This window comes from Rattus rattus, chromosome 7 (assembly GCF_011064425.1).
Source record: "Rattus rattus isolate New Zealand chromosome 7, Rrattus_CSIRO_v1, whole genome shotgun sequence".
NCBI lineage: Eukaryota > Metazoa > Chordata > Mammalia > Rodentia > Muridae > Rattus > Rattus rattus.
Window position 1 is genome coordinate 43785142 of NC_046160.1, and position 13764 is coordinate 43798905.

The following is a 13764-nucleotide window of genomic DNA, read 5'->3' on the forward strand; positions in this document are numbered from 1 at the left end:
TTCTATAATCAGAAGATCAAGATCAAACTCCTTAGTGCTTCTGTAGAAAACCGTTCCTCCCTTCAGCTCTGGAAAGGTCCCTGTGTTTCTATGGCTCACAGTTCTGCTCTCATCCCCCTCCCTGCCTCAGCGTGGCCTCCCAACTCCTCACCCAGGCTCCCTGTTCCTACACCAGGGTCCATGTCCTCTGTTAAACACCATTCAGATGATTCCTGAGTGGACCCTCTCAGAATCCTTAACTTACAGGAAAGCCCTGTAGACTCACTTGCTTATAGAGTGTAATCTGCTACACTCCCAGAAGAAGGGGGAGAAATGGTGGACACCAACAGCTGGAGGAGAGAACTAGAGAGCTACTGGCTAAAGGAGAAGCCTTTATGGTACTTGAAATTGCTGAGAGAAGACATGCACATATCTTAAATACCTTGACACATGCTCACATTCCCAAAATGGTAAAATTGGGAGGTGATGCACATTACATAATTTGTAGTTAGTATACATGATATTCATACAATGAATACCTACATACTTTGAATATATATACATTTTAATATATATACATATATTTTAATGTATTCATATATTTTGAATATATTCATATATTTTTAATATATACATATATTTTGAGTATATGCATATTTTTGAATATATATACATTTTTGTCAATTAAACACTTAAAAGTTAAGAAATTACATCTCAGTCTCCGAATAAGGCAATATTAACCACATGCAATTTCATGGATCATTAAGATGTAGCTTTAAGTTTAGGAGACCATACGTCTACTCCCTATGGAAGACATATGGAAAGGCAGAGCTGAAGACTTCCCCAACATATTAAATGTTTGCCAAAGAAGCCTCAGTGGGAAACCTAGCTCAGTTTGTCAGAACCCAGCTGCCTTTCACAGGAACAGTGATGGTTCCAGGTTTACAAAACTGCATGAAGTCACCAGGCTCTGGACCTGCTTCTAACAAAGGAGTACCAGGGTGGTCAGGACTTCACACAACTCCACAGGAGTGACGATGGCCACCCTTACTGAGATGATCCAATAGTGACAAAAGCACCGAACTGCATAAGACAAGCTCTTAAGAACTTGTCTAGAAAGTGAGTATCAAAGCATCAGGGCAGGAGAGCAATGATCTACCTTCAGTGCAGGAAGGTCCCTAAATGGGCCTGGGTCACCTGTGAATCTCCTGTCTTTCTGAGCAGGCACCAGAACCCTGAATCTCTTCCACTCTGAATGTGCAAGGGAAATGGAAATCTTTGCTCTAATAACTCTAGTTCCACAGAAACTATGCTCTGTATAGTGAATGGGCATATGTGTTGACTAAACATGTGTGCAACATGTCTGTTACCCACATGTGTGTGTTGTGAGTTGCAAGCATGTGTGCTTTGTATGCATATTACTTATATGAATGTTGGTCCACATGCTGTTTATAGTATATACACTTGGGCAGATGTACAAGTGCATGTGCTATGTACACGCACAGATATAAAGAAATGTAACTGTTATGTGCACATATGTAATATGGATAACATGTGCACACGTTATGTCTGTGTTTATATAATGTGCATTGTTTGTATACACATTTTGGCATGAAGCATGCAAATGTGGGATGTATAGGCATAGCACACATGAGTAACTAGCACATTTAGGATGTATGTGTACCTGTGTGGAGCAGGCTGCACACAAATCCCTCAACTCTATCCCTGCCTCTGAGGCTAAGCAGGCAAGACCCTCTGCATACTCTCAGCTCTGTATCCTCTTCCTCTCAACTCCGACACCAGCTGTTCCTTTAGTCCCTTCACCTCTGGTTCTCAAATTATTGGCTGGCTCACAGACTCCCCTATCCAAGCAAAGGAAGCTACAAAAGGAAGAGCCACTCCTTGTAGGCCTCCTTGATCAGTGTAATCACTAACCTTGCTCAAGGATATACTCCTATATCACAAAACTTTCCTCAACAATAACCATGAACTGTGCACCACTTCTGTGTTTCCTTTCTTCATATGCAAACCTCTCTCAATAGCCTCTGCATTTATCTCTGGTTATTCTGGTCACGAGCACGGGCAAGGAATCTGCTCATTTAGGTCTTCAGTCCGAAAGGAAGCCAGCCAAACACAATGCCATACACCTGTAACCCTAACACTTGGGAGGCATAAGCCAGAGAAACAGATGTTTCAAGGCATCTGGGCTACAGAGGGAATCCAGTGTCCTAAAACAACAACAAAGATGAATAAAGCTCTGGGGTCAGACAGGAGCCGGAACCAAGTCTATACCTGCATCCCATTGTGCTGCTGTCTTTAGTTTACAGTAAGTGTATGGATGGACCACGAGAGGCGCAGTCAAGTCCTGTAAGTTATGCATGTAGGCACATGGTCACATTCACAATCACACAGCGTTTTCTAAATGGTGCAGTCTTCAGCATCCCAAATTCTCACCCTCCAGAGACTGGTGGTGCTACTCACCATGCACATGCTCGCTCCCTCTCTCAGAGCACAGGAAGTACTTACTATGGCTAATGTTTCTAATTACACCAGGAAAAAGATACTATCTATCTTGCTGCAAACACAATAGCTTAAAAAAAAACCGCTGGAGTTGAAGTTTTACTATGGAATAAACAATGTTGCAAGCAGGCAGAATGTCCTTTAGAAGTCTTTAGCACCAGCCAAAAGGCAATTCTTGATGTTTTCATGAAAGCAGTGGTACCAAACACTGGGTATACTTTTAACTATTAATCAGGTTGCCTTCCTCCCAATATCTAGAAATAAATAAGAGGATGTAACTTACGCCTACAATGTCAACACCAGCATGTGGTGCTAAACAGGCTGTTTCTGGCCCCCGTGGAGTCTGAGCATCCCAGGTTTAAGGTAGGAGAAGTAATTTCACAATACTAGGGACATAATGAACACTCTAGGTAATTACAGTGCAAAAAGTCAAACTGATAGAGCCATTTGGAGAAGTATAATTACCTGAAGAAATCACTAAGACAATCTTCAACACTGGGGAACGGAATAAATTACATTTAACCATTAATGGTTATACCGATGTGTAAAACTAAAATGTAGCTACTGTACAAATAAAATGGCATAAATTTTAGTGAAACATCAATAAGCTAATAATGAGTATAAAGTAAGTGATTGGTTCAAGAACCAGAATTGGAACTTTCCCCTCTCATTCATAATAATAGAAAACGAAGTCAACCAACCGAGAGTCTAAGTGATACCTCTGCCTTGCCTCCTCCTCTGAAGGAAAAGAGTGTAATCGCCACTCCTTTAGGGATACTATTGTTATCAGAGTTGGAACTGTCCCTTCTTAAATGCCAGACACAGGCACACTTCTCCTGAGACTGGCACAGGGAAGCTCGTGGGCATGGCGTCAGCAGTGGGTGCTGTTAGGAGGTTCTGGCTGCAACAGCAACTAGAATGAGCAGTGATAGGGAAGTGAGGGCAATGCCAGGCTAGCACCACTCTTCAGGAAATGAAACTAACCAAGGAAAGTTAGAAAATCAAGGCCAAAAGTTCAGAGGGCACAGTTTAGTCAACACAGGCCTGGGGTTGACTCTATGATGCTCAGGCATGTGGAGGTCAGAGAGGAAACGCAATTCAGGATTCAGTAGAAGGCAAGCTTTGAAGATATTTTCTATGAACCCTCAAACAGAGCTGGTCCAACCAGAATGGCTTATAGACAGCTTTGGGAAGCACAGAATGAAGCAGTGGCATAGTTTGGGGAGCCCGGGGATCAGGCCAGTAGCAAAGAGGTTATGCAAAATAGCTTCCGATGGCTGCCCTATATGCCCTAGTGTGACAGTCACCATATTGGGTCATGAAGAGAAGAGAAGCGGTGGTCAATATACACTAAAGCTGAGAATCTGCCTGCAGACAAAGGCACCGGGACTGGGCGATGGGGTTAGCCTGTCCTCAGTGAGGCAGATGACATGCTCAGCAAGTGGGGTGCAGTAGGACACCTCTTGCCACAGGAAAACTAAGAGAACTGGAGACACAAATTGGGGGTGGCCCACTCCCTCTCTTCTACCTCATCTTGGAAAGGGCAAGAGGAGGAGGGTTTCTTTGTTCAACTTCTAAAAGCTGAGTCACCGAGTCACCCAGCAGTGCGGGAATGTCCTAGATGCAAAATGTTTGTTTTTCATGGAAAATAAATTACAGATTTTATTGGGATTACTGACAATTATACCACACATCAAAAATACAACTGTTTATTATGAAACCAGGGGGAATACTACAGTTATATTTTACCTATAACAAAGTATTACCACTTGGATCTCTGTTTGAATCAGTTCTAGGAATGAGATTCAACAGTGTTATGTGATTTTTCCATCCCGTTACTTCAATTTAAATAAAAATAGATACATTTATTCTTCATTGGGCAGGGCTTAAGTGAATTTACTGCTGTCTGGAGAGAGGTATACATTTGTTCCTGGGGTCCAAGAAACAGTGATGAGAGAAATAAATCCAAAAAAAAAAAAAAATGAAAGTCAATGACCACAGTGACACACACAGTGATTTTAATATCTCATGTGATTGTATTTATCGTAATACAAGTCAGTGCTGTAACCAAGTGGAATGTATCCAAATGTCAAATGGATTTTGGTGCCTATCCAAGCTGGGTAAGTCAAAATGCTGACAGTTTAGAAACAGCATCATTCTTTCACCATGCAAAAACATTACTGTAAATATTAAGGCAGATACTGCATTAGGCAGGTAGAGAAAATGGAGATAAAACAGGTTAAACAGAATGAAAATTTAGCAATTTTGGAGACAGTAGTCTCTGAAATTAGAACACCTTATGTGTTAAAAATATAACCTGACATTTTTATAACTTTGCAATTACAGCCTTAAATAAGCTAAAAAAGGCATAGTCGTTTTCCTTAAATCTTAATTATTTGCCTAATAAAAATGTAATGGATGAATAATAATACCAGATCTGAAAAGAAATATTTAACAAGGAAATTCAAACTGAAAAAGAATCACATAATCCTTGCAGCACTTTTTAATGGCATGTGTTGAAGCGTGCAGGATGGCAGAGTTTTAGTTGTCACTGGGCAGGATAGGATTTCGAAGATGCCCTGTGTGTCCTTGGGGGGAGAGAAGCACAGCCAGAGCTCCCAGAGGAAGCCAGGAATGGCCTTGAGTGGGGATCAAGTCCGCAAGGGGAGCTTAGTGCAGAAATAGAAGGGATAAGCCGGCTTCCACAGTCTGAATGGGACTCCAGTAAGGCCTAGGAGACAGCGCCACCTCCTGTTGGCAGAAAACAATGCAACTTTTTCCAATGCCATGTGAGCTCAGGGCATCATTAGTGGTTATTGGACCGCAAGGGAAAGGCTTACCAGTATAAAACCCAAGTGCCCTTTCCATGAAATTGTTAATGTCCTTTCCCTAGAATACCTTTATAAACCTTTTTAAATTTCATTTTATGCAATTAAACTGCTCAGTCTAACTGAATACCCAGTTTCTGAGCTCCATACTACCTAAATGTATGTATAATGTATGCATGTATCACAGAATCACAATGCGCTACACACTAACATGTGAGTTATATGGAAACTGTAATTTTTAAATGAGTTAATTGCTGAGGGTGACTGGTGTCAGGACTCCCCAGGCCGGGGTTGCTAGTTCTCCAGTGCTATGCAATGAACTGTAAGTACACTGCAAACCCTGGGTACCAGCACAACACAGCACAAGGGAGGAAGGGGAGGCCCCTCTTCTGTGGAACTCACTCTACCTGATGTGATTACAAATGCTCACATTTCAGAGCGCAGAACCCTGGGAAGGTAACCATTTAATAACAAGGGATCTGGGTGCAATGGCTTCCCTCTCGCCTTGTGCTTCAATGCCATCACCTCTGGTTTCTCAAAAGTGTGCTGGGCGAGCTGTCCTGGAATATATATCTGAAAACTATACAGATATGTAGATATAAGAAGTTGTTACACATATTTCAGGAAAAAAAAGACCAATTAAATTTCTGGTATTTTTGACAAGTAAATATCATTTTCTAAATTAGGTCCTGTTTATATGTTCAGCATGAGACACGTCTCCTGGTAAAAACAAATGACTCCCTATTTTAATATCCATGGATTTGGCCTATGATGTCACGGGCACCAAAAGAAATTCTATTGGTGAGATCAAAAGTGTCCGAAAGAAAGAAGGGCATGTAACAGGAGCAGGAAACAAAGGGGAGAGTTGGGATCCTTCGATGCCTGCTTAACTTACTTCTGCAGTAGTGGCACTCCTAACCTCCCTCCCTGCAAAATGGCTAAGTGATGCCATTATTAAATGTGCCTTCAGAGATCTCTGCACCTTCCCATGGCAGGGCAGGGTGGATCATCCTGTGAGTCTGCAGCTTCCCAGGTCACACTGTTGTGTGTTGACCCCCTGAAAACAGAAAAATACTCAAGAAACACAAGTCCTGCTGAGAACTGCAGACTCTCGGTCCACGGAATGGTTGATCTCAGAACAGAACTTTAGGAAATGACCTAACTCAGAAAATGTGTGTGAGACACCAAATCTGCCCCAATTGCTATGATTCAAATGAGCAGCCATTCTGAAGAATACATTACACTTTTGACTTCAGACAGAAAAATTAAAAGTAGGACTACAATAGATCCAGTACCATCTATGTTTATAATTAATTTTCTAAGTAGATGCTCGAAATTCTGTCAACTGAAAAGATTGCATAGCTAGGCATTGACGTTCAACTCAGTACAGTAATTGTTAAGGAACTGTGGAATTCTTCAAAGATGTCTATGATCCAGGGATTTGCCAGGTGTCATCCATCAGAGGTTCGAGTACTGCAGCATGAAGTACAGTTAACACAGTCCTGGGAGACTGAACTCTCCCAGGATATAAATATCAATCTTAGCAGATTTACTTTGAATACAACCTCAAACCTCACATATTGGGGTTTTGCACTGCATTACTGCAAACCACAGGTATGTTCTGCGTGATGACTTAAGTGTGTGGCCTTAACAGTGGCAAAAGTTCCCTTCGAGTACAGTTCTGATGGGCCATTTCACGTCATCAGGGCTCCTGTTACGCACAGGATGCTGAACAGGTCTTGGGCTGTCTAGCAACCTAGTGATTGACATGGAGTTCAGCAAGATTTTTGAAGGCTTCCATGAAATGCATGCACTTAAAACAGAAGTCTGCCACTTCTGTTTCACTAAATCACTTCCACTCTTCCTCTAATGATAACAGTTACTAACAAGACTTGTTGCAAGACTATTTCCCAAAATGCACTGTGGGAGGACATTCTATTGAAGTCCCCAGAATAGTACGTCAGAAAGCCAGTGACAACTTGCTTCCTTCCATTTCCAGGTAATCTTAAGTGTATTTTCTAAGGTATGAGTCCCATCTGCTGTACTTGGGTAACTAACTACTCACATTACAAAGTATTTTAAACAAAAAAGTAAAATAAAACAAACAAACAAAAAACAAAAATCCCACCATGTTCCACCCAAAATGTTGAAGATGTCGCAGGACTCCCTAGGATGGTTCAACTCGCAAAGCAGATACACTGGTCTCAACCCAGTAAACATAGCACTGTGCTCTAGCTATTTCTGAAGCAGTGTGACTGGACAGTTAGCAGCCAATCCAGCCTACAGTCTTAGAGACCTTTGTTACCCTAAAAGGACCTTATTCTCCAGTAGTGCTGAAGGTTTGGGCGTTTGAGCATAGTTAAAGAGGAGGTGTGACTGCACCCCAGGACACACCACAGCTTCCTAAGGCCACGATAAACAGCTGCCGTCTTGCACCCTTTCCAGAACACTTGGTTGTGCTGTGTGGGTGGCAACTTGAAGGTTTCCAAGAACTTTCCGTTTTTGTTTAAACCAACATTTCAGGGTTTTGTCAATCAATAGTTTCGTTTTTTAAAAATAGGGGGGTGGGTGGGTGGGTAGGACCTAGAATAGACTTTTAAAAACATGTTGCAAAGTTGACCCATCAGCATCCTCTTGGTTTCTGGAGATACTGAGCTGGTGGCCCAAGCGATAAGCAGAGGCAGTTGGCATCACACCTCATCAAGGGGACAACGAGAACCCCTGCACAGTGCCTGGGTTGCTGCAAAAGCCCCTGCCTGGGACCAGAGAGACCACTCCTTGGAAGAAATGCTGGGCAGAGCCCAAACCCCATGGTCTGGAAGACCTTAGCTACCACGCAGTAAAAGAAAGCACCTGTGCCCCATGACCCAGATGTTAAAGATAAGAAAATAAAAACCTGCACGCTGGTAACTGTGATGCAAGGAAGACAAGATTGCGGTACCCAGGGGCTCCTGGTATCCACTATGTCCAGGGCCCAGAGCCAACCCCCGCCCACAAGAGCCACCCGGAAAGGGGGACACAAGGACTCACAGAAAGGAGGAGGCGCTGGGAAAGGAGGGGAGGCAGGGAGACTGAAGGGACTCAGAGGGCCTCCAGGGGACCCCACTCACCCGCGCGGGCACCAGTAGGTGAGTAGGACGCCCGCGGGGGGCGGCCAGGGACTGCGATCCCTCGGCGCTCATCGCCGCCCACGCGGCTAGGCGTGCGCTTCGGGCTCCGGAGCTCCTAAGTCCAGCGCCTGCACGGCGCCCGCGCCCCTCTGTGGACAGGCTGGGGCGGACAGAGCCAGCAGCCACTGCGCTAGCAAACAGGGCAGGCTCGGAACCCCGCCCACCTCCCAGCAGCCCGGCCCCTACTACTCTGTTCACCGCCCACCAAGTCCCGCCCGTTACCATCAAGCCCCGCCTTATGCCCGGTAACCCCGCCCACCAGCTCTGCCCTTCCACCTCCAGTCAGTGATGATGGTTGTACTGGTTTGTGAGAACTGTAAAGCCAGCTCCCACCTCCGTGCGGGGACCATCACTTCCCCCAGCTTGGTCAGCAAAGTACAGAGCTGAAACAGGCTCAGATGCGCGCCTCCCTTAGGGTTGGAAGGCTAACCGGGCACCTGGGCCATTGGGGACCAAGAAGCTATTCCCAGTGGATTCCGGTGGTACCATCACTAGTACTTACAGATGCTTCCTGGTCACTTCTGCTGGCAAAGCTTGTTAGATTCTGAGTGTGGTGGTGCTTTATCCTGACAGCAGCCTTGGGTCCTTTTTCTGGATTTCCACACCATAACCTAGCCTGGCTACCCTAAGGATCTACTTTCTGGGGAAAAAAAGAAAGCATTAGTGGTCTCCATTCCTGTATGCCTGTCTTTTCCTCTCGTGGCATCTACTTAAGCTACAAGCTCCACTCTGAGGGCAGTCTAGGTTCTGTGCCCCCAATTTTACTCTGTCTCCCATACTTTCCAAAGAGGCTCCAACGTAGTCACCAGTCTAAGTTGAGAGTGTCTTTTATTAGATCATATTTGTGTCAAAAGAAATATCTTAAAAGCGATATTGGGACCCCTAGCTACTATCACTCACAGGCATGGATGCACCAGTGGACAGCATCCTGAGATGCTTATCTTGACTTTACTGCTGCACTGTCAAGAAAAACTGGCAGTCTAAGGTGGGGTTTTCATGGTCATGGCTCACGATGGATAGACAAATGCGGAGCAAACCATTCGCAGCTGAAACCTGAGTGGCCTTGGGTTTGTGACCCAGCGGTACAGGAGCAAGGCTTTCCAGGTTCCCAAGTCTTATTCACCCTCTGCCTACAATTCCACAGCTTTGGTTCATGAAGTTGCATTCTGAAAAGTACAGGAGTTCAATCTCTGAGAAATCAGAGGTCTGAAGATAGACCTCAACCTGAATTACAAAGGGAAGATTCATCCTGTAGTCTGAAGGAGAGGTAAGCATGTACTTGTTCATCCTGTTAGAGTTGGTAGACTGGATACAAGTTCAAATTTTGCAGGTAAAAACAAACAAAACAAACAAACAAACAAAAAACCATGGGCATCCTCTGCTGAAAGCTAAGCTAATTATTAATTTGGTAAATACTGTGTCTTTCTTGGTGCTCACTGAAACCCTTTCTGTGCTCACTCCATGGTCCTTGACTCAGGATACTTGACACACACTGGGGCTGCTGTGGGAAGCTATACAATTCAGGCTTGAATAGTTTCTCAGATTTTGTGCATTAGGAGCTAGGGTTGCTCGTAAGAGTTCTGCTACTTCATTTCCAAAACAGTGGGGCCCCAGTTCATAAGAGTTAACAGTAAGAACACTGACCATCCAAAACCCTGAGAGGGCCTACCTATGTGGTGTGAATTTCCTCCAGTTTGGCTCAGAAGTCTCCATGATGCAAGTGGAGTTCTTCCTGGAATGCTTCCCAAAGTGAGTCAGTGTCTCCTTAACTATTAACTCAAGTTAACGGAAACACTGTCAGGGTAGCACACAGCCACCATGATAGGAAAGCCATGGCAGTGGGAACTTGGGTGAAGCTGGTGTCTGCAGTCAAGAAGAAGGAAGAGAGGAATACTTAGTGTTCAGTTCCATTTCTCCCTTTAATTCAGTCCACGACTCTGGCACATGCATTGGTGCAACCCGCATTCTGAGTGGGTCTTCCCACCTCACTTAAATCAATACAGAAACTCCCTCAACTAGCAGACCCAGGTGTCAGAATACAGTCCAGGAATGGAGGCCTGTGAGGAGAATTCTGGGTGCTCGTGGAACGCCACAAAAAAAATAAGACAAGAGACTTGTGACCTCAGCTTCTTCAAGACAAGCAATTGTTCTTGGAATGTGTTTTTGTACTTCTGGGTGTAGTAGATAGTGGTGAGTTACTTCAGATCCCTTATGGCTTGCTGATCTGTTACTCAATTAATTATTTATGCCTCCATGAAAAAATGTGTTTTTGCCACATGAACTTTGTCCCTATGGCTGAATACAGCTTGAACTCATGAGAACGTTACTCACAGGACCTTTCTTACCCCTCTGAGTATAATTGTCTGGGGATCTGTATAAAGTTGGCTATTGTATGTGAAACTTTAGTCCACCTCATTTATTGCCTTTATTCTCCAAGATACCACGGCCTTTGGAGCAGTGACACCCACAGTTTTTGTCTTCTAGAGGGTGGTCAGTGGACTTGGTCCTACTATCTGCATCAGAGGGACATAGCAATGTCTAAAAGACCAACCACTTGGCCTGCCTACTAAAGGCTAAAAGTGACTTCTATATTGCCACCCGAGGGTCCCGGTCTTTGACACATGGGCCTAGGGGGATATTCAACACCCAAACTGTAGTCCCATCCCTCTGTATGAAGCTTATGCCTCCATTTCAGATGTTTTTTCCAATTCAGCAAAGACTTATTCAAATTATTCAGATTTTTCTATTAATGTCCATTCTCTTTGGCTTTCGTTGGCTCCAGTTCTAGCTCTGGGTCATGTGTTACTATGCCAGGAATTGCTTCAGTGTTGATATTTTGTGTTTGTTTGAACTCTCTTCCTGGTTTGATTTATTAATATATACTTTTAGGTCTATCACGATACATCAGACTAGAAAGCATGATGCTAAATCTGCCCCAACTCTCATCATGTAAACTAAAGCACTTGGTTAAGTTAATGACTTCAGACTTACCCACTATGAAATTAAGTAATACATATTGTAAATACTAAGTAAATTTTTACCATAAATGTGAATTGTGTTCCCCATTTCTGAAATACGATACCCCAAGAATGAGTAAGTGTCTCACATAGTATCTGCGGCTCAGGAGCTGAGAGTTACTGGCCATGAAGGTCTTCTAGGCTCAAGTGGCCTTGGAATCATGTTCTGGTCACAATCCTTCTCCTCCAGCTACTTTCAAGGAATGCATGTAAATAGCAGCTGATCTCCCTCAGGATAAGCAATAAGGTATAATCTCCAATTCTATGTGGCCCAGCTTCAGAAAGCACCGAGTACTGCCAGGCAGGGAGACTGTGAACTACTCATGGGCACTGTTCAGTCCTTGTGTGAAGAAACAGGGACAGCAGCAGCAGGAGCGAATCTATAATAGGGGCTGCAATGTCGCATGTGTAATCGTGGATACTTGAGATGTCCTTAGGTGAGATCCTTGACCATGTCCACTATTGCTGTGACGGTTGCCAAATAACAATTTTATAGTTTCATTGTGTGGATGTGTAGGTTTGTAGGTGGGATGTGCGCTAGGCTTGTGTTGATGAACACTTGAAAAGCACTTTGGCTCCTTGCTCATCAATTTTATTATTTCCTTCCACTTTGTACAGGCTTAATATCTGGAGATCTTTATGTTTATTGGAGAGGATACTCAGAATATTAATGCCGTCCTTCCTATTTTCATAAGCTGCCTATTCATGCTATAGCTTTTTAAAGCTTACTTTTTGTAACATTATTAAATATTAATTATACTTATGACTTATTTTAATTGATATCTATAGTTTTAACAAGTCAAATTTAAGCTGACAAAACTTTCATCTCCCATATACCTATAACTAACTCTTTTCAACTAAACAGGATTTATTTTTTTTAACATGTAAACATTAAGTCATATTTGTCAATTCTCAGTTTTTCTGTCTCTAGCCATTTTTAATCAGATTAAAAATCTGATTATCATTAACAGAGAGGTGTAATAAGACTTTGAACCCAGTTTTGCCTCTGTAATTTTGGAATAACACTAGTTTTGATAAGGCAGTTTAGGATTGTAGTATTGGGTAATACTACAGTGGCTTGTGACATGAGATTCCTCAGAGAGATGGAGACTGACATTACTCACAATATAAAAGATGGCCACACAGGGGTAGGACACTGGTGCAAGTAGATAGAAGTGTGGGTCACTAGCAGCATAGGAGGAGCTCTGCCTTGGCTCCTCAACAGATCTGATGAAGCTGCTTTGAGAACCTAGAGCTCCAGAGAGCGGGGAGAGATGGACTCTGACACATTGTCTCCAGGAAGGACAAGTGCAGGAGAATATCTCCAGCTGTGCTGATTAATCTTATGAAGAGGAGAGAAACAGGTTCTGCGGATAACCCACCTACTTGAGAGCTTGAGGAGATGGTGAGGAGAGGCAGCTGAGATAAATTAGGAAATAACACTGACTTTGTGGTTTCTAACTCCAAGTTTTCGGATGCAGGTATAGAAGAACCTAGAGTAACTGCAAAACCCACAAAAGTAAAATGGTACAATGGGTGGTGGGGTTGGGGCACAGTAGAAAGGGGAGAATATCAGAGTACATGTGTTTCGAAGGAGGAAATGGAAAAAAGAGAGGGAGGTTTTAACTGGGGGTAGGTAAAACAACAGTCATAAGAAACCACACCATTAACTATCTAGCTAAAAGTAGCAGTAGTGTGTGTAGTAAGAGTGTAAATACACAAACATAATGAAAATCTCTACACTGATAATGCCCACTGCAAGAGCCATAGACTAGCAAAAGCATCAACACAAATGTTAAGAAGCCCTTTTTGTATTCTCTGGCCACTTGTCCTACCACCTTCATCAAATATGCAGATCCTGAACCACACAGGTTAGCTTCCCTACCCTGACCCATTTACCCTGCTCACTGGGTCCTCTGGGGTACCCTAAGCTGCCCTGAGCACTCTGCTATCCCCAGCAGACCTCCAGTCTTCTGTCATCTCTCTAACCGCCTCCATCAGACTTGCAGGTCCTGAACCATAAAGACCTACTGATCCAGAACCACGCAGTCAAAGGATACCCATCAGAGGTGTGCCACTCTAGCACCATCAAGATTAACCCTACTTCAATTACCTACTACATTAGGAACATCCAGAGACCAAAGTCATCCAGATGGCTTAAGGCCCTCTAAAGAACACAATCAACAAAAGCAAGGGCGATATGACACCTTCAGTGCTCCCCTACTACAGAAAGCCCTAAATATTCTAACA

General features: G+C 43.5%; 1 protein-coding gene across 1 annotated transcript in view; it reads right to left on the minus strand.

Annotated features, from left to right (window-relative positions):
• Sntg2 (syntrophin gamma 2) overlaps positions 1-8635 on the minus strand; it is a 202725-nt gene extending 194090 nt beyond the window's left edge. Inside the window, exon 1 of the mRNA XM_032907580.1 lies at positions 8438-8635. Within this exon, the coding sequence (XP_032763471.1) occupies positions 8438-8509 (72 nt within the window). The 5' untranslated portion in view covers positions 8510-8635. The remainder of the gene's footprint in view (positions 1-8437) is intronic.
• Between the last annotated feature and the right edge of the window lie 5129 nt (positions 8636-13764).